The sequence below is a fragment of the Anas platyrhynchos genome, chromosome 2 (assembly GCF_047663525.1).
Source record: "Anas platyrhynchos isolate ZD024472 breed Pekin duck chromosome 2, IASCAAS_PekinDuck_T2T, whole genome shotgun sequence".
NCBI classification, from domain to species: domain Eukaryota; kingdom Metazoa; phylum Chordata; class Aves; order Anseriformes; family Anatidae; genus Anas; species Anas platyrhynchos.
In genome coordinates, this window is record NC_092588.1 from 102,076,117 (window position 1) to 102,097,667 (window position 21,551).

The following is a 21,551-nucleotide window of genomic DNA, read 5'->3' on the forward strand; positions in this document are numbered from 1 at the left end:
GGCGAATGCTGGTGAAATGAGAGGGAAGGTGGGAGCATTATGCATTTTGTGGGGGAGGACACATGAAAAGGATCTCCTCCATTAGCATATGGTGGTTAGATGTTAAATCATCTGAAGCTGGTGCATCTAATGTGTAACTGCATCTTGAGTGTTTCCTCTGTGCAAATCTAGATCTGCAATGTGCTGTAGGGAAGTGGGTTTTATTTTATCTTACGGGCTGCTGCTCCAGAAAATGATAAGAAGCAGATCTATTTAGTCACCCAGGTTCATAATAGATTCCATTCCATTTTATCTCTAGTTTTGTAACAGAAGTTTTTTCCACCCAGTTAACATATGTAGTCTGTCCTTTGGTCTCGAGACTATCTTTGGAGACTTATGACACCCAGCAGTGCAGTCCTTAATGATTTCCCTGTGGTTTCAGGCCCGTGCTGACAGTATGTCATGTCTCTCTTGGAGACACTTTGTATTCAGACGAATAGATTAGCTTGTCAGTTCAGAAATAGGAAGTCCTGTGTGGGTTCAGAGATCTCCTGTGGTAGCCTTGGAGCAAGGCCTCCCCGGACTGGCATGTCAGTGTGCCGTATCTCTTCTGGGGAGGCATTTCTTCGTAGAAGGCGCCTCTTTTCTTAAAATTGCGTAAAAGTAACAGAAATCCGAGGTGGCCTCTCATATGAAATGGTTGTGAACTTTTGATAAAAGTTAAGTGGCAGAATAGCTGAGATAATCTTCCCTGTAAAGCCTCCACTTCAGCTATCCAAAGCCAGAGATAAGGTTGTGTCTGCTAAGCAAAAGGAGCGTGATAAGAAATCAGAGTGCTAAAGTAAGTGTCCTGGACAGACAGCTAGATTGGGGACAAAATTTGCAATGATACAACTGTCTTTTCTGTAACTGGAGTGTTTGGTTTCTATTTTTTTTTTTTTGTGTGTGTGTGTGTGTTTTTTAATTCAGCATGTCTTCTACTGCAATTATTTTGAAAAGAAAACGCTGTTGCAAGTGTTGCTCAAAACCTTGAAATGTGTTGATTATATTTTCTGTACTAAAAGCTGAGGCAGGGGTGGAAGTCTCTATTATAGAAGTGATCATACATCTCTCTGTCTAAGTAGCTAATGGTATTGATACTCTTTTAATATTTTTCCAGTGGCCATAATTGTTGTAGCCTTCATAAATGAGTGATAAGCTATAGTTTAATGTGTTTGTTTTTTGTTTTTCCAGATAGATTTTTATTTCTTCAGGCAATTATGGGGAATTATGAGGATAATTTTCCCAAGTTTTCTAATGCTGTTGTGTGAATCTGTTAACTTAAGGTATAGCTTATTTCAGGCTGGAAGACTTCATGAAAGCATGCCAGGATTTTTAGAGACACACTGCAGCTTGGCTGTTGATACAGAGAATTTCCAAGAGAGCTCTTAATTTACTTCTTTAACCTAACCAACTAGTTGCCTGAGTCATGAGATACTGTCAGTTGGTTACTTCTCTCTTGCTTCAGCAAAATATTTATTTCTGTGGTCAGGGAAAATAAGTAAACACAAATTAAACTGGGCAAGGAATTAGTCATTGAATTCTAATTTTTGTCCTTTGGAAAAGAAGACAGTCAAATTATCCATGACTGTGCTGAAAGAATGAGATCCTACTTCTTGTTTGGATGCACAAGAAGCAGTTCAGAATCGAAGCTGCCGGAACAGGCTTGTCTCTGATTCTTGACAAGGATCATCGTCCTACCCGCACTTAAACTAGCTCAGTCTTGTTCTAGATGTAGTTGAAGTGCTGGCAGTTGGCAGAGGAGACAGTCAAGATACTTCTCCAACTTGACACAGCAAATAATGACACAGAACGCAGCACAGCGAGTGCATGACATTGCCAGACCTCCTCCTCTGGATACAGATGCCAGCAGCATTGGAGATACATTCACTGATGAGGAGTAGTTTGATTAGAATAATTATGAATGTGTATCTTACTGCAGGGTGAAGTGTGCTTCAGGTATGACTGACCAATCCCTCAGGGCTTTTCTGTTTATTTTTCCTCCTGTTGTTAGCTACCATCACATCTAATGAAGTGATAAAATCCAGATGCTGGAACCTGCATGTTTCTAATCCTTTCCTTTCCAGACGCTGTGGCATATTTATAAAGCAGCACAAATGTTTCTGAGTGTGAGTGGTAAGCACATGTTCAGGGGAATGGAAATACAGCGGGTTAGTGAAGTAGTCCCCACAGTCAGGGGGATTGGCTGACTTAAAGGGAGAACAGGATTGTGATGTTATCCAGCACTGAGTTAGCATTATTTCAGATCATCCCGGTGAATTATTGTGTGCTGACGTTTTTAACGAGGTGATATTGTAAGAGAAGTAGTGAGGAAAGGAGAATAACTCTGCCCAAGAGATTTGGAGAGTAATTCAGATGGGAAGGGCTCTCAGGGGATCTCCAGTCCCACCTCAGAAACAGTGTCAGCCATGGGGCCAGACTAGGTTGCCCTGGGCTTCACCCAGTTGGGGCTTGGGAAAACCTCCAAGGAAAGCGAGAGCACAGCCTCTCTGGGCAGTACACTGTTGCCTGCCTGTCCTCATGGTGAATAAGTGTGTTTTTTTTGTGTGTGTTTCCCACATATTAAGTCAGACCCTCCTTTGTGTACATTCATCCTCTGCTGTTGTCCCACCCTTCACCGCCAGGACGGGCCTGACGCCATCTTCTCTTATGGCTGCTGTGGCACACTGCTGGCTTGTGTTTAGCTTGCTAGGTGCCATGATCCCCTCGGGCCTTTCCAGTAGATCTGCCCCACAACCTTCAGGATGTTCATCCTTCCCACGGGCAAGGCTTTTGTGTTTGTCTTTGCTCATTTTCATGAGGTTCCTGTCAAGTCGTTCCTCCAGTCAGTCCAAGTCTTGGAGTGGCAGCCCTGCCCTTGAGCTCACTGACTGATCCTCCCCAAGTTTGGTGTCATTTTGTGGGCTTGGTGAGAGCACCAAATCGCCAATTACAGCGACACACTTGTCAACAGAACAAGTCCGGCCCTCTGTGGTTACAGCCATCAGGGGTTACTGCATCTTCTCCAGGGGGAGTGGGGCCCATAGGCCACTGTTCTCTGAAGTGTGGGAGGCCTTTCTAAGGTCAAAGTAAGAGACATCTGCTCTCTGGCTTGTCTACAGATACCATTGTTTTACCCTAGAAGGCCTTTAGGCTTGTCAGGTGTGATTTACCCTTGGTAAATTTACCTATGATGACTGTTTTCAGTCACTTTATTCTCCTTCCTATGCCCAAAAACATGTATCAGGAGGACTCAGTTCTTTTTTTTTTTTTTTTTTTTTTTTTTATGAATTTTTTGCCAGCAGATGGAATGAGTCTGGCTGATTTATGGTCCTCCAGATCATACTTTTGACCTGTTTTTTTCCTTCCACTGCTAGTGTAGGAATAGGAGTTCTTCTTGCTGTTCTTGGTGTCCCTTGCAAGTATCAGTTTTAGGTGAGGCTTGGCTTTCCAAATATTATCTCAGCTTGTGCATGTGATGTTTCCTAAACTCCTTTGGAGCCTGCACCTGGTTCCACCTCTTGAATACTGACTTTTTGCGTTGGATGAGCTCCGCCATGTGCTTGCTGTGTAAGTATGTTTTGGCTGGTTGTTGGTGTGCTGTTACGTGAAAGACCTCCAGAAAAGAACATGGAAATTTTCTTTGGATGAAAACACTATCACTGCTGCTGACAAAAAAAAAAAAAGTGAAGAACAGAAGGGGAGTGTCATCTTGTAACCTAATTCCTGTTATCCGATGCAGGACCTGAATTCATGTTAAAAGCCTGTGCAGACAGAAATACAGTATTTTTAGACTAATACGTTGCTGCCATGGCAGGTAGTTTACTGCATATAGCTTACAGCTGCACATGTACACAATTATGTTAACTATCTATTTAATTTTTCATTTGGAATTATTTAAGAATTTATAAATCTAAAAAATGAATGCATTGAACATAAATAATCCTTGCAAGCGTATGTTCTGCAGTGTATAGGAACAGTCCATTCTTTTTCATATTTTAGAGAAGAAAGCTGATTGTATTTTTTTCCCTGTGGCTTTTGAAATAAATTTCTTGTGTATTTCCACGTAATTCTCTTCCTCTGCTGATTAAATTTTGTTGTATTTATCACACAGTTGTATTCATCTGGGTTTTGAATGTAAGCCCTTAGTCACTTGGTAGCCAGTCTGTAACAATAGTTCTGTATTACTGAGAGCCTGGAAAATGTTCCAGGTGGAAACAATAGACAAGTTCTCTCTCACCCTTACTCGGAGAGCTCAGGAAGCAATTCCTCTGTCAAAGTGTGTACAGGAGGATGGGGAAAAAAACACCATCCAGACAGGGGCTGTGTTGCTTTATGGGCGTTACTTTCTGTGCTCCGCATCCTGTTGTGTTTACTGCTTTTAATTAAGTTGGCTTTCCTGATGATATGCTTAGCTTTCCAATTGCAATTACAGCTGCACGAAATGTCAGCAGGTGTGTGCTTAGGGCAGTAATCTAGCTGTTGATATATTCTTCCATTTGATTGGGAAGCAGCATGGGAGGGAGAGGGGACGCAGCGTAGCAGTTTTTGCACGATTCCAGGCATCTCGAATGGCTGGCACAGTACAGAAACAGAGACCTGGATTTGGGCCAGGGCTACCAATTTAGCAGCTACAGGAAGGGCCTGTTTGTATACGTAGTTCAACTCAGGAATGAAAGTGTGTGGATTGTCTGAAGCAGGGCAGCAGGAACTATCAGGCCATCTACTTGTATATAAAGGCAACAGACCCCCACCACCATTGCTCAGCCCTGTGTGGTCCTAAACAGTAATGATACAAAACATCACTGCTAGCTTCAATTGTCCATGTCCTTACACTTCTCACTTCAAATAAGGCGCTGGATTCCCTTGATGTTGACAAATCTGTGGATGTTACAGTCCTGAGCACCGTAATCACCCACCTACTGGATAGAAGCCTTGGATTTTCTTTGATGGATCAGTTGTCCTGTGCACAACCTGGGGTGAGTCAGGCTACCAGATTTCCCAAAAGGTTAGCTTGTAAGAGTGGCTCCTGCTGAGGGGTGAGGAATTTAATATCGCTGCCTTCACAGGCAGTCAAGCAGGTGACTGACCAAATTTGAGATGTGAAGGTCTCGTCTCATCTCACTCAGAGCTGGAGGTTTACCAGGTGTAGGCAGCTTATTCTGAGGGGAAAAAAAAAAAAAAAAAGAGAGGAAGGAGGGAAAGGAGGCAGTCTGTCTCTTTGTGAATACTCCTCTGGGAGAGGTGAGGCCTGAAATCCGTCTGCCTTAGGTGGAGCAGGAAATGCAGTCCTACTCCCTTGTACTTCCACAGTTGTGACTTATCCTGAGCGAGCCTCTGTTTCCAGCTGGAGCTGTTTGGCTTGAAATGTTCCTCAGAGCACTAACTCTTCTGTGTCCCAGGAGGAACCCTAATGCACGGTGGAGAGGCAATTTCTCCTGGCTTCCAGGCGCCAAGGAGCACTGGGCCCTAAAGTCATCGTGATGTTTCTAACCCTTTCTGGACAGGGAGAGCTTGAATGAAAAGTTTGAAAGACTGGATAGCACCTAACTGCTGGCCATTAGTACCTATGTCCTTCCCAGTGTTAGATCCTGTGGTGGCATGTCAAAGCAGAAAGGCTGGCTCTGCCCTTCATGGAGTTTAACACCAATACAAATTCCTGGACACTCGTCACCCCCCGCCAGGAGATTGCTTGTAATCTCCTGAAGCAGATAAGGGATTAGGTACAATAAGGACTGCTGGCCTACTGGGAGAAGTTGGAGATTTGAAGAACTAATGGTGTGCTTAATATGGGGCCTGATGATTAACTGTGAGCCCTTCTGGTTCCTGCTGGTATGAGAAATTTACACGTCCAGCTTCAGAAAATTAAAACCTGACATAGTACAGTTTATCTGTGTCTTCCTTTGGCTAGAACCTTAAATTAGGCTGTTTCTCTGCGTTGTTCTGCTGCAGAAGGGCCTGCAGCCTTGTTAAAACTCGGGTGCTTGAGGTGCTGTCTGCTGCCACTGATGGATAAAGCCCAGAGCCACAGTAGGAGCAGAGAAAATGGCTAGATGTGTGTGTGCGGGCCAGAAAGCCAGGAGACTTGCAACCTTTACAGACAACAACAAGAGAATCCCTCTGCAGGGTGGCTTTCTTCTTGGGGTCTAAGAGGAGAGAGCTGAGGATATGCCAAGCCATTGGGTAGCAGAAGGTTGGTGGCGTGGCTGGTTTGGTAGGAGCAGCTGAGCAAATACTTCTCAGCTCATAGGAAGTAGGGAAGGTTTTACTGTATTCTGCTTGAGTTCTTGCACAGAGATAGCATTTTATAAGCTCTTCACCTAAAGAAGTGAGAAATAATTCATTTTTCATCTGCTGCCTGCTCTTGTTTTTCACGTTTGTGTGAAAGACAGGGGTCAAGTATCTTGTCTCATTGTGGGAGATTTTAATTGTGCCAAAGCAGACAGAAATCTAATCTGAGCAAATATCAGTTCTGTCTCTGTTATTTCTACCCAGTAGAAAAAGATTACCTGAAAGCCCCTTTCCTTCTTTTTGCCTTAACATTTTAACTAGTTAAGAGCTGGGTGATTTCAGGTACCTGGTTACTCTATCTCGAGTGCCCCCCTGGTTACCAGCAGCAGTTTACTTCAAGTGCAGATGTTTCCCTGAGGCCCCCGCTACATTTCATCTATGAAGCAGTTACATTCCTTATAATTATATTAGCCAAAATCAGACCGACATATTAAAATACGCTGTTCTTACATGCACTGAGAGATCACCTTTGCTATGTGTAAGAAGAGAAACAGAAGAGTGATTTACCCAAGCAAAGCCAATGGCTGACAGAAAGGTAACCAGATTGTTGCACTTAGCTACTGAACCAGTGATTTTCAATCTGTTTCAATTTCTTGGGCCCTAAATCTTATCAGGAGGGGTGCATGCCTTTGCATAGCAAATGTAGGTGTGGTTGCGGTAGGCTTGCTTCTGCGGTTTACCGTGATCCCTCTGAAAGTTTTGGTTCTCCTCAACATTAGGTGGTAAGATAAAGACCTTTTTAATAGGTCACTCCTAGTCAAAGGTATCTTATCTGTAGCGTGAGTGTAAGCATGCTCAACATGGATGGTTTTGGGTGCTGAGAGCCTGTGACTACAGGTAACTATGACGAGGTTGTCTCCTTCCTCAAAATTAGCCAAATTAAAATTATGCCAGGGAGACAACCAGCTCTAAGACTGAGGCTGGAAAGCAGATGTTGTCCATCACTTCGCTCTACCAGCCAAAGACTTTGCACTTGCTGCTGTTCCTCAAGCATTTTGGTGGATGACAGTGGAGGGATATGGCATTCACATTGTGGCATCTTTCTGGAAAGAGGTTAAACCACTTCAGGACTTGCTGCGAAAAGTTACTTGGGTGAGACACCTGAACTGGACTCTGTATTTTCAGGAGCATACTCAACAGTTTCCATGCTCAGTGGGGGCTGCTATAGCAAAAATGGATTCCTTGAGATAACTATCTCTCCACCATATGTGTAATGCTAAGCTCCTTCACTTGTCTGGTCTTTAGTCAATAACCTGGGTTTTCATTTCCGTAGTTGTACAGGCAGTGGCTTTGTATTGAAAACAAAAAAACAAACAAACAAAAAAAAAACCACTTCTTTTCCTGTCGTTGAACAAATAAATACGTATGCATACTTCAGCTGTCTGCCTTCATCTATTTAACAGTAGCAGACCTGATTTGAAGGCCCAACATCGGGTCTGCATGGAGGTGACCCAGTCTCAGTAGTTTATCCCTTCCAGTTCTTATGAACACTTGTGGATCTCCTTCTGGTGTTTTGCCTATGCCAGTATTAGGACCACAGCTGGGACTTTCTTAGCTTCATCTGATGCTACTAGACATGTCCCACAAATCTTTCTCTTATGTTCTTAATTTCAGTCTCTTGCTATGCCCTCTGTTACTTATATTTAACTCTTGGTTCTAGCAAGGAGTCATAAATGATGCAGCAATCATTTAACTTATCACTGGCATGCAGCCTTTTTTGGAATCACAGTCAGGCTTGTCTACAGGATGCAAGTTAGAAATCATGCAGTTTACTGTATTTAAAGGACTTAATGGTTGTGGGTTTTTCGTGGTTTTCTTTCACCCTTCCTTCCTCTCTCCCTGTGTCTAGAGCAAGCTTTCTGCCACCACATGTGGATTAACAATTTATAGTTTGTTATATGCTTCCAAAAGATATTGCTAGTCAAACATCTTTAATGTTAAATCAGATTTTGGCACGATATGATGCAAATAGTTTAGAGAGGAAAACGTTATGAACGTATGTAACGTATGAACGTTACAGCTTGCATTTTAAAGGGATAGTGTTGATGGGGAATAAGTTAGACCACTATGACCATACGGTCTATTAAAGACTGTAATCTGTGTTTACCTCTTTAATTTATCCAGTTTTCATCAAGTGCTGTTCAGGGAATTGCTTTTAGATGCAGTTCTTTCCTTCAGCAGCTCTGCTAAGAAGGGACTTGTTTGGTTATGTAGATGCACATATAAATGAAAAAATAGCTTCTGGATTGTTAAATCAAGCAGTTGTTATCTGCAGAACACGTGCAAGTACAGGATTTAGTTTTGGGGCTTGGGTCATACCCTATGCCCTTCACGTGAAATTTCATGCTTTGCTTGTCCGTTAAGGAATGAAGTTTGGCTTCATGATTTAAGTGAAAACACATGTAAAAAGGTTGTTGCTGTGATCTTACAGAGTGTAACTTTGATCCCTGACACAGCAGTTCCTCAGTGTGCTAGTAATGCACGTAGTTAGACGTGGAGATGCATTCATTTCACTCCACTGAATTATGAATGAAAAGATGTACCTTCTAAATCATAAATCACGGTGCGGGCAGTTTCTAAAAAAGAGAACATATGCTTGGTGAAGTTGCAGATTAGCAAAGCAACTAGTGGATCATGTCTTATCCTACATAATGGATTAAATTTTGATCTACGATGCAGGCATCGCCCTGGGGAAATGCAGATCTTGGATCATTGTTTATGTGTGAAAGAGGGAAATTGGCTTTAAAGTAGTCTTCTGTAGGGGATGAACTCAGTCCAGTTTAGATTGATCGTATAGCTCATTCCTCAAGAATGCAATTCTGTCATAACCGATGTGTCCAATTTAAGGAAGACAGAGCCAAACGTGACAAATATTCTTTTAATTCCAAGCAACTCTTCTATTTGTTTTTTTTTGTTTTCGAGTAAAATTGCCCCAAAGCAAAATTTTAATCTAGCATGAAAGGCAGACAGACGTTCCAGGGGGCTGTAACTGTTGGGATTGCTGTGCGGAAGGTATACCAGCACTAGGCACAACCAGTCCTTCACTGCTAAGCAGAGCCAACGCACAAGGGTAATTTAAAGGACATGCATATCAATTCAATAAATATATGTGTGTGTGCTTCATTGTTTTTTTCCGAGCCAAAGTCTTAATTCAGCTGGGATTTGCTGTCAGGCAGTAAGAGATAGTACATCAAAGATTGATTATGCTTAAGCTTGTTTGTTGCTCCATTAATAAGCTGATTTTGTTGTCTTCTTTTGTCTGCAAATAATAATGGCTTTTATAAGTAAGTTAATTTTGTTGTAATTAGGATCAATGTTGGCAGAAGTTGTGTTGTTTTTTCGTAGCGCATTGAACGAAGAACAAAAGGCGAGCAGAGCTTTCGAACGGTGCCCGAGCAGTGGTAGCAGCAAATGGCCGCTTGTTCTGCCAGTCTGTTTGAGCAGCTGCTACCAACTGGTGGAAAATACAGACAGACAGCACATTGTGATCGTGGTACCATCGATTGTGGACTCCTACATACCCGTGTTCATACTCACAGACATAAAACATCAAGCACTTGCTTGCCGTTATAGGTAAAAAGTGAGTGTTACTTCTGTCAGATCTCAAAGAGATTTCCCTTGAGTCATGACACTGGTTTAGCTTCACAGATCAACCCAGGAAACACAATGCTTAGCCTTGGATGAGTTGCCTTGGAAAGGGTATTGGCTATTACAAAATGGGCTTACTCTAAACACAGCCATAGGGAGAGACTCCTCTATCTTTTGCATCTCATTTTCAACCATTTGAAAATGCAGTCATCTGTGTAGGAGACAAAATTCCTTTTTGATGGCCTGTTTGTTTGCCATTCAGTGGTCTCCAGAGCTTCATAAACATTCAGCAGTTGAGCCTTTCTGCCTACCAGCTGGTACCTCCCTCTTCTTTTGCAAGAAGAAAATTGAAGACATTGACACTTTAAAAATGGTGCTGATTTATAGCCTAGATAATTTAGAGATTAAGAGTGAAAAGTCAGTTCAGGTACTACACTCATCATGCTATTTTTAATATTCATTGTTGGAACAACCATAATTACAGATTTTTAAAATAGCCTTTTCCCATCCCTTCTTGCTCTAGAGAAAACAGATGCAAAATAAGCAAGGTAGGGGGAGGGAAGGAGTATGTGTCGTCTCCCAGACTCTGGATTTTAGTTGGAGTCTAATAAAAGCAAAGCTCTTGGGGCTTGGCTTGATCTGGAAAATTGTTTTTGGGGCTTTCAAGTTAGACAGAAGAGCATCTGCTCCCTGTCCCTTTAGGTGCTGTGGTGAGGTGCGTGTGTGGAGGCTGAGTTGCAGAGTGCTCACATCCCCTAAACCCTTCAATTTTGGGGCCTCAGTTGCCTGAAGAAGGGCTACAAGAGGGCAGTCCCCTGGTGATTCTGGGAGCTCATTCCCTGTCTTTCACAGATGAGAAGGGCATGGCTCACTCTTTTGAAATGCGGAGCGGCAGGAATCGGTGAGAAGTGTTTTTAGATACCAGCACAGCTGCCCCACACAGTAGACCTCCAGCTCCATCCTTCTGGCAGGATTTACAGGCCGTTTCCCCTGCTTTTCTGTCCCAAAGCGCCTTGAAAGTCCTTGCTCTGCAGCATCAGCAAAAGGGCAAGTGCTCAGCAGCGTGGATTAACAGCTGTTGGTGTGGTTAAGAGCATCAGAGTTACTGTCACCTCTGTTTTAGCAGGAGGCAGGGGCTGCCCCGCCATTTTGTAAGGCCCGATCCTGTCAGCACACTGAGGGCTTGGCTTCACAGCTCCCGCTGGGTCGATCCACGTGGGGAGCATGGGGGAATACTTCATTTCTGGGCCCAATTCAGGCTCAAAGTCAATGTTGCCTTGCAAAGTCTTGTTGGTAGTTTTCTGATATCTGGTAGTTTTCATATGAGCAGTTGTTAGGGTCCTGGCAAGCTTTAAAGAAGAAATGTCGGCGATTGGGACGCTTTTGGTTCAGGGACAGCAAAGTGGGTGTTTTCTCCTCTGGTGTTAGCAGCTTACTGTGCTCAAATGCCAAACTGGGTGTCTGAGCGGAAGAGTAGACCTCGCCGTGCTGACCAAAGTATCAGATCCTCAGGCTTACTGGAAGAAATCCTGCCTGCCTGGCATCGCAAGGGTGGATGCGGTTTTCACTGGCAGATTATGTGGCCATAGATCCTCCTCCTCTGCCCCAATTACAGGCTGAAGCCTGTGAGACTTGATGAATTTTCTGAGTGGAGGTGTGTTAATTGAGCATGTAACTGTGTAAATGTCTGTACGATTACCCAACTGTTTTTTTTAGCTTTGCATGCGAGTATGGGAGCACAGTTATCTAGTTGGGCAAATTTTCCCAAACCTGGATGCTTAATGAAATGTGTTCATTGAACATACAGACGTAACCACCCTTAAAAAGATCGATCCAGTTGTGATACCCACCTCTTTGCCTTTGGTGTGTGGATAATCTGAATATTTTCATCCAAGTCTATCACATCCAATGGTTTCTGTGTTATCTCTGTCCCTTATCCTGCTAAACATGTAGCATGTTTCCTTGGTTTGGAAATGGCAATTACCATAGAAATTGTTCAGAGGTGGCTGCTGTTAACCTATGTGCTGGCTCTGGTGTGAGTGAAGCTGTGCCTTGTGCTTGCAGTGGCTGGTGCTATAGTATTTTTTAAAGCTGTTCCATTCCATATGAAATATTAATTTGCAATGCCTTGTTGGAGGAAAGCCTACTGAAATAATGGGAGTTGTTGGCAGCTGCAGTCTGCTGCAACTTCTGGAAAGCAAAAAATGCCTTTAAAATGGCTAATAATGGTACACTTGAAGTTGTTTTTTTTTTTTCTGCACTTGGTGTTTTCTGTGTTTGAACGCTGCCAATGTGCAAAGAATGAGTGATCTGGCACTTTTTGACTTTGTAATTCTCGTCTGTTACAGTGAATAAAACCCCAAATGGTTCATGTTTGATGTATGCAGCATTCATTTACTGTGAAACAAAACACAGTAATAACACTTCTCTTTGTAGCATGCCCTGTTATATAGAATTAAATGCTAAAATCAGGCTTTTGGAGGCAGCTTTGAAAGAAATGTATAGGAAGGCAGTTTCAATAACACGTACAAAGCCTCTGGGTTGTGGTAGCACTGTGCCATGGATATGTACACATGAGTGACAACCTTATCCAGCCGCATGTAGTTTGCTGTTAGCAGTTCAGCTGGACTTCTCTCCTGGTGGTAGCCCTGGGATCCTACACGGGGTGGTAATCCCAGCGAGCATGTCTACGTGGCAGTTGAGGAGTGAGGACCGTGGTACAAGTTTAGTGCACAGTGATGATTCAATCTGATCCTTTCTTATTCCTTCAACCTCCTGGACCAGGAGCAACTCCAGGAAAATGGACAGGGTGCAAGAGCAGATTAGGCAGGGGTTACTGGCTGAGATGTTAGCTCCTTCACAGCCCTAAATAAGCAGCGGTGCCTGTCCTTAGCAAGAGCCCCAGCTGTGCTTTATGCCAGCAGGGCAGCAGTTTCAGGTTTTGCCTCCCAGGCTCGCAGTGATGTTGTAAATAAAGCTTCTGGCAGGGGGGCTAGCAGCATCTGAGTCAGGGACTCCTCTCTGCTTGTGTTTAAGCTCCGTAGAGTTAATTTAAAACAACTGAATTTGCTGGAAGTTTTATGTTGAGTTTATATTCCCTTCCCCGGTCAGATCTGGTGCTGTTTGTTTTGCTCTGAGTGACAGCCACTCCCCTAACATCCTTTTCTCTTTTTTCCTGTGCAGATGTCGCTCCTATGAGGATTGCTGTGGTTCAAGATGCTGTGTAAGAGCTCTCTCTATCCAGCGACTATGGTATTTTTGGTAGGTCACAGCTAAAATTTGATTTTAATGTTCCCAGTGTTCTTCTCCTGTTGTGTTTGTAGGACATGAATCAGGGTATTGCCAGCCCTAGTATTTTAAAATAGTACATGGTAATGTATATGTGTGTGCATAAATGCAAGGACTTTATTTTTTTGCTTATACAGTCCTCTTGATGCCCCCAATAATAATAAAGAAGTGTTTATCTGATAAGCGGTGAGAAAATACTGGAAAAGGAGGCTACTTGTTTCAGGTTGGCTTTTCCTGTTTCTGCATCCTCTTGGGCTGTCCAGGCAGGGGTCTCACATTTGTCCTTACACCCATCCCAGCTCCTTCCAAATGGCAGCATTTGTCCAGTTTTGTTGGGCACTGAGTTTTAAAAGGGAATTGCATAAGGAGAGTTGTGTGTTTATGCAGGGTTTAAGAAAGTCTTGCCTGATGAATTGAGGCTTCAATTAAAAGGAAAGAGTAGTACATTTATGGCTGTGAGGATTTTACTGGAGATGACAGCAAGGGAGAAGAAGGCAGAAAGATTTGAGCTTGTGAAATCAGCAGCTCAGTAATCTGGATAAAGCTTAAACTAATCACTTTTATATGCATAACGAAAAAATAAGGTAAATTCTTTGTAGAGAGGAATTTAAGAAAACACCTGAATAAAACCTTCTCATTACAGTAGAGAGAAAGCACAAGCTCTCTGAGAAAACCTGGCTTTAGGAATTTTTATATAGAATTTGAAGACTGCTTAAAAAAAAGCCTTCAAAATTGAAATGAATAACCACTGAAAAACAGAAGCCTGATATAATACAGAGATTTCCCAAAGCAGACTGTGGGATTTCAGTGTGCAATCCTTAGTGATATAACTGAGGAGTTCTGCATCTGAATCCCTAGAGTGACGTCGTAAATCTCTGCTTTTCTGTTCAGAGCAAATCCTTTGCAGGAACACAGCCAAAAAGGAATGCATTAATTTTGGCTCAGGGAAACAGGACCTCATTCTGCTCTTGTGTCCACTGTAGAAACAAGAACAGAATTTGACCCTTTGCATAAAATATCTCCCACTGTCACGCAGTGTCACAGTTCCTCTCAGGCCTCTGGGAGTGCTCCAGATGAGATAAGTGTGGCGTGTAGGCTTGCCTCTGGCCAACTTAGGCAGAAAAAATAAATACAAAAATGCTCTTCTTGCCTCCAACCTTTCCAAAAGAGCACAGCTTTATTGTCTTCCAGAAAAGGGCCCTGAGAATAAAGGAAATGAGGTGGCAGTTAAAGTCGAAGACCCATTTAGGTTTACTGGAACTTGCCTCAGTCACTACCGCATCTGATAACTAATCAAAGAAAGGCAGGGAAAGAAAGTCACTGTTTGAATTAAAGTACTCTTAAGAACAAAACCTCGTGATGTGCTCTTGCTGCATACGTCTGTTTTCACAGCATCAGGGCAGGAGAATGATGAGGAAGCCGTGGTCAGGTTGGAAAAGGAGCTGAGGAGAACAGAAGCAAAATAATGTCCTTTTCTTTAGCAATGTCTATGTTGTATAGGAAGCACAAAAGAAAACCTGTGGTTTTCACTGCTCGATGCTTTGGTCTTCTTGCTTGAACATAAATGTCAGTTACCCTGTTTCCCATGGGAGACAAAATTACAGCATTACTCGTTTAAGAATCTTCTTTTAAGAGTAGCTGCAGAATAACAGTCCTGTTCCTACAGCCAGACCTCCCCACCCCAAACCTATTGGCCAGCCTAGGTGCTGTGAGAGTTAGAGTTGTGCAGTTTGTGTCTGTACGGTTGTGGAGTTTCACTTTAACCATCCAGTAACAAAGGCCAGATATGAACCTGAACATCCCAAAAGGTCAAGGGCGTTTCAGGTTCAGAGTTGTGTTTTTTATGCCAGCAAATGTTAAACAGTAATATAAAATGCAAGAAATGTCCACAGTATGTCCACAAGTGCCCCAAGATGTGGCGATCTCAAATGCCATAGGTCTCCTCCCTACAGCCAAGCCGTGCAACCTAAATGATTCTGTGATTTAAGAAACCCCGATATAAGCCAGAGGTTGATGGCTGACAGGTGGCACTCCGCTTCATTCGGTGAACAAACTCTGTTTGAATGCAGGTGGGTTTTGACCTCCTTCCTCTCTTTTCCTAGGTTCCTTTTGATGATGGGAGTTTTGTTCTGTTGTGGAGCTGGCTTCTTTATCCGAAGGCGGATGTACCCTCCTCCACTAGTAGAAGAACCTACTTTTAATGTGTCTTACACCAGACAACCAGTCAACACTGCATCAGGTCAGAGACTGCTCACTTAACAAATTCCATTAATATCTCACATTTGCCAAGGCATTAGAAATAGCATGGGTTGTTTTTTGTTCATTTGTTTGTTTGTTTTCCTCTGGGAGTGGGTGGGTGGGTTTGCTTTTTGAAAACTGGGGGATTTGGGCGAGGAATTGCCCTGCACTAAACCACTCGGCCACCTCCTCTGATGATTGAAGTCCTGCCTTCCAAATGGCATCATGCAGCAGCGGTGTGCAACAGTATTTTGAAGCCCGGGATAATGGGACTTTCAGTTCCCTCCCATTATGGTTCCTAGCATCTTTACAGCTGCGTACCCATGAATGGGGTGGCAAGTGCTCACTTTGCAGTGTAGACAAGATGACAGGTAGCCAAAATCAGCAGTGACATTTTCTTCATGCGAGGAATATGAAAAAAAGAGTTTTAAATATAGTTAGTAACATTTGGCAGGGGTGAAGGAAAGCCCAATGTTATTCTTCTGTGGTCTGGCAGTATTGCAAGCCTTCTCTTTTTGATTTGCCTTCCATGTTCAGTGCGAGGTTTTTTGTGTCAACGTTCTGCCTTTGCCAGTGTGATTGCTCGCTGGTCAGTCATGGCTGTGAGCAGCAGGAGGACCTGCACAGTGCTGGCTTCTCTGGCAGGACTTTTTCTAAGCTTCTGTCCTGGTTTCAGTTAGCACAGAATTAATTTTCTTCCTAGTAGCTGGTGGAATGCTGTGTTTTGGCTTAGGATGAGAAGAGTGCTGATAACACCCCGATGCTTTAATTGTTGCAGAGCAGTGCTTATACTAAGCCAAGGACATCTCAGCCTTTTGCTCTGCCCTGCCAACGGGCAGGCTGGGGGTGCAGTAAGAGCTGGGAGGGGACAGACCCAGGACAGGTGACCCAAACTAGCCAAAGGGGTATTCCATACCATCTGACGTCATGCTAAACAATATATAGGGGTGGCTAGCCGGGGGGAGGGGGCCGGACTGCTCGGGGTTAGGCTGGGCATCGGTCAGCGGGTGGTGAGCAATTGCATTGTGCATCACTTGTTTGTACATACTATTACTTTCGTATTATCACCATTGTATCATTATTATTATTATTGTTATTATTATTTTTGTTATTATTATTTTCCTGTCTTATTAAACTGTCTTTATCTCAACTCACGGGCTTCACTCTCCATTTCTCTCCCCCGTCCCAGAGAGGGAGGGGGGAGGGTGAGCGAACGGCTGCGTGGTGTTTAGCTGCCGGCCGGGTTAAACCACGACAGCCTTTTTGGCGCCCAACGTGGGGCGGCTGCAGGAGCTGGAACTGGGGCGGCTGCAGGAGCTGGAACTGGGGCGGCTGCAGGAGCTGGAACTGGGGCGGCTGCAGGAGCTGGGGCGGCTGCAGGAGCTGGAACTGGAGCGGCTGCAGGAGCTGGAACTGGGGCGGCTGCAGGAGCTGGAGCTGGAGCGGCTGCAGGAGCTGGGACTGGGGCGGCTGCAGGAACCGGATCTGGAGCGGCTGCAGGAACCGGATCTGGAGCGGCTGCAGGAACCGGATCTGGAGCGGCTGCCGAGTCCACCGTAGGGGTCACAGTGGCCGTTGGATCTGTCACAGGGCTTGGAGTGGCCGCAGGGTCTGTCACTAAGTTGATAGCAGTATCAATGGCAGCTCGATAGGCATGAGCCAGGCCCCAGCACGTTACAATGATTTGTGTTACTTTAGAACTGCCAGCATCATGACACCTTTTTTTCAAGCATTCTGCCAGTTTTTGAGGATTTTGCCATTGCTCAGGGGTGAATTTCCAACACACTGGGGGTGCCAACTGCTCTAGATGCCTGCCCATATCCGCCCATACTCCCTGCCACCCACAACTATCCTGCCTCCGGGCAGATCTCCAGATGAGCTCCCCAAGTAGTTGTTTAACTTTAAGCAGAATCTGAAGTGCATTCATGAGGCAGAACAACAAGACTATGGTATTCCGAGTATCCCAATAATATTCAATATCTTGGAGAGCTATTTTGACAAGCTCAGGGGATAAGAGGGTGGTGAAGGAGGAAGGCAGATATTTTGAGGGAGAAGGCAGAGTGATCCAGGAGGATACAGGGGTGGTGAAGGAGAAAGGGAGAGTAATCAAGTAAGAAAAATTATCTTCCCCTTTTCCCTCCACAGACTGACTCTCTAATGGAGAAAAACAATAGGTATAATTGCTAATAGTTCCCAAGATACTGTTTCCAAAGTACAGAGTCCACGATGTTACTGAGTATAAATACCAAGTTAGAGTCATGACCAGATATCTTATCGTCTCATAAGCCATTGCTATAATACTCAGTACCATAATGATCTGAAACCAGGGCCCGGAGAGGATAAACAACACTACAGAGAGAAAATACGGAAAATAATGTACTATAATACTCAATTTGGAAAACAGGCGCAGCAGAGTTGAGATTAAAGCAATCAGCATCATGACAAGTGACTATTAAGCAGGTCTAATTCTTACACCAATTTTAGTTTAACACACTCTGATCAGATCTGCCGTTATCTCAACCTTTCGAGCCCCACGTTGGGCGCCAAAAAAGGGCTTACCCTCTGGCTGTTAGGGAGCCCTGCTTGGCAGAATCCGGCAGAGTTAAGACCCAGCTGTAAGCAGAAGACGTCTGTACCTGGTGGGAGCATTTTAATCCAGCTGCCTCCAGCTGGAAGATGCGTAGTGCTGGGGTTACGCCTGAATGCACCTTCAGGTGCTTGCCTTTTCCCAGTCTCAGCAAGGCCAAGCCAAGACATCTTTAACCACTCTCCTGATGGCAAAAGACAGTGCTCACACTTGCCTGTGAAAGCACACATATGCAGGCTTGCTCCATACAATGGCACTTTTCCACCCGGGCTGTCATTTTGTCACAAGATATATTAGAGCGAGCTGAAGCCAGAGGATAACAACCTTTTCTGACAAGTTTTTGGGAACTGGCAATTTGTTTTTGTTTCACACTGCCTTAGAAGTGGAAATATAAGTGAGTATTTTGCATTGAGGAGAGGGTATCTCTGAAAATTTGCTGCCTCAAACTTCTTTGTTAAAAATCATTTTCTGATCCATTCCATCTCTGTGCCACACTAGACAACGTCCTTAGAAAAGTGTCATAAAAAAAATTTTAGCGAGCTGTGACTATGACCATTGTACAGAGGTGGAGCATTCAGGCTCTCCCCTCCACCGTGCGTGCTGTTGAACACCCGCACACATTGTACAGATTTTTGAAATGCTCTTCCTTGCATTCCTAAGTGTGTGCGCATAGACATGCACCTTTCCCTCTCTGTCACAGGTCTAAATGGGTAAAGAGATGTTACAGACACAAACTATCACTCTATTCATTTTTTACTTTTTTTTAATCCTAAGTTTTTGTTTTGTTTTGTTTTTGGAAAGCATCCATTCAGCATCTGTTTTTCTGCTTTCCACACGTTTCCCCAGAGAGTATTTATTTTTCAGCAGTGGAGGTTTGGAGGCGGGGAACGAAACTAACTAAGGGATATTTTTAAGCCTGAAAAATAACTCCAAGATTATGTAAACAAGGAGCGTCTTTGGCTGGATTGGTGAATGCCAGATTTAATTTTAGAACATGTTTTTGGTTTTTCATGACACCTCATGGAATACAAATTGTGGGCAAACATAAAATAAGCACCAGACCTTTGGTAGCTTGCTTGTGCCACCTACTTCCAGATTGCTGTTGCCGTTTCTAAAAGCTTTGGGATCTGAGCTAAGCCCACCAAAACTTTTTTTTGTACTTGTTTTGCTGAACTTGGAGTCAGCCTCTCAGCAATCCCAAGTGCTTTCCCTGCTCCTCACTTTCTGTCCTGCCTTTCCTGAATTCCTGCACCACCTTGCTGTCTCTGCTGTGATCCGGTGCTGCGTGTGCACCGGAAAAAAAAACAACAGAGTGCAGTGAGCTAGAGACCTTACCTCTTTTCTCCCTGTGCACCTGGAAACTGCAGTGCTGAGCAGGATTTCAGTTTTAAACAAAAAAGCTTAAGAAAAAGTGCTCTGTGCTAAGAGGATGCACAGACTCTGGAGAAGGAGGACGTGGATCCTTTTCCCAGCCTGGCTCTCCTGCAGCTGCGTGCCAACGCCGGGTGGAAGCAGGACAAGGGTTTCTCATCTCCACGGCAAAGGAAGAGAGGCTGTGGAGCAGCCTTTTTTGCTCACATAGGCAAAAGGAAAAAAATCCTTTTTGTTAAGAAGGAAATAACTGCATTCACGATCTGCTTTCTGTCCTCTTTGCTGATAAGCATCCAAAAAAAAAAACACTCCTGAGCCAGACTCCAGGCTCTGGGATTAGCTGCATCCGTGGGCATTATGGCTGGGCCAATCTGATCTTAACATTGTACGGTTGCATTTTTGGATGCAGTACGTAAGTCCTTCCTGAATGCTTAAAGTACTGAAGGATGCCTAAAGCTTCGAGATGCTGTGCTCCTTCTGTGGCAATACCGAGTCCTAGAGTCAGCAAGTCATGAAGATGAAGGATTGAGTTGAAAATCCCTTAGAGGCTGTTTCATTATGGGAAAGACAGACTACTACCAAAAGAAGAAAGTGCATTGCTCAGTCATAATATATAGATACACACTTCCAGTCCAGCCTTATTTAAAGAGACAGAGAGGAAGAAAAGGAAACCAATTAGCATATTGAGATAGAGGCGCTCTGTGACTTTAATTGCCAAAATTACATTCGGTATTCGCCCACTGGACAGTGTGATGTCTGACGAGGGTTACGTGCCATTTCCATCACTCCTCACGGCAGCGCCCTCTGTTACTCCTCATGTGTCACGATGAAGGAATTTAGTGTTTGATTGTAAGTTTCCGCTCCTTGTCCCTGCAGGCTCCGCTGTCGTTTCCTAAATTTAATCTGTGCTGAACAACATTGTCCCATTTTGTTAGCCAGCCATAATTGGCTTCAGCTCAGACTGCTGCTTTGTACGTGTTTGCTCCTTAGCCACATCCTGCCTTAGGGGGAAATGGGCCAGTTTGAGATGTGCTCTGACGTACAGGAGAACCCAGGATGTTAGAAAATTATCTCTGAAGACCTCTTTGTCTCAGAAAACTTTCCACCTGAGTTGGGAGGTGCAACGGGAGCCCCCTTTTGGTCCATCTGAGAGTCCTTTCTGTAGGCATGATGGCTTTCTCTCTGGAGAACCAAGCCGGGCTCCCTTTCAAATGGCATTTTGCTGGGGCAGCAGTGCCCTTCGCTTCAATGAGTTCTTTCCAAGGCTTGCAAAATTGAACCTTTTTGGTGAAATCTCGAGAAGTGAATGTAGTCCTGCTAGTCTGGGTCCTTCCTGGAATGGGAGAAGCATGGCCCCGTGTCCTTGGTCTGGTGAACACTTGGAGAAGGCTTCTGTGAGTGTGCAGAGCACAGCTGCATGGTCTCTTCTGTGTCTCTCCTGCCCCTAGAGGAGCATGACTGCTGCCTGATGTTGCTGCTGCTGCTGACACCTTTTCTCTCCCTTTCTTTCTTCCAGGGTCACAACAGCCTGGAGTGCCGTACTACACAGATCCAGGTGGACCTGTGATGAATCCCATGGCTATGGCTTTCCACGTCCAGCCCAACTCCCCACAGGGAAACCCGGTTTACCCGCCCCCACCTTCCTACTGCAACACGCCGCCTCCCCCCTACGAGCAGGTGGTGAAATCCTCCACGTGAGGACTCTGTGGCGCTCTGACCTGACTGTGTGAGAAGAAGGTGCCACTGCAGAATGACCAAGATGGTGGGCATCTGCCCTTTTGAACACTTGCTAGTTCTCCGCGTCCTCTCTCCCTCCCTCCCCTGCACCTTCCCTCATTAAAGTTACTTGCAAAGGGGTGATTTTTAATTATTTTTTTTTTCAGTAGAAGTGAATTTTTTCTTTGTCTTCAAAATGAGAGAAGTTGTCTTTGTAATGCTTTTAATGGAAACCTATATTTAAAACCTGTATGTCTTTCTCTTTTATTTATTGTTTGTTTCAACCACGTGTATAAGCGCATCGTGGCGGGCTACCGGTCGCAGCTCTTTATGCAACCTCAGAGCGATGTGCACTCTCCCAACACAGCAGAAATGCCCTCACCGAAGGGAAACTACAGAGAAAGCAGGTAGACAGAGAAAAATCAGGGCAATGCTTTTACCAGAAATGTGACCA

At 44.2% G+C, this 21,551-nt stretch overlaps 1 protein-coding gene across 1 annotated transcript in view; it reads left to right on the forward strand.

Annotated features, from left to right (window-relative positions):
- The window catches only part of VOPP1 (VOPP1 WW domain binding protein), a 60,979-nt gene extending 39,632 nt beyond the window's left edge, over positions 1-21,347 (forward strand). Inside the window, exons 3-5 of the mRNA XM_027451318.3 lie at positions 13,081-13,158; positions 15,288-15,424; positions 20,898-21,347. Of these exons, the coding sequence (XP_027307119.1) occupies positions 13,081-13,158; positions 15,288-15,424; positions 20,898-21,079 (397 nt within the window). The 3' untranslated portion in view covers positions 21,080-21,347. The remainder of the gene's footprint in view (positions 1-13,080; positions 13,159-15,287; positions 15,425-20,897) is intronic.
- Positions 21,348-21,551: the final 204 nt, after the last annotated feature.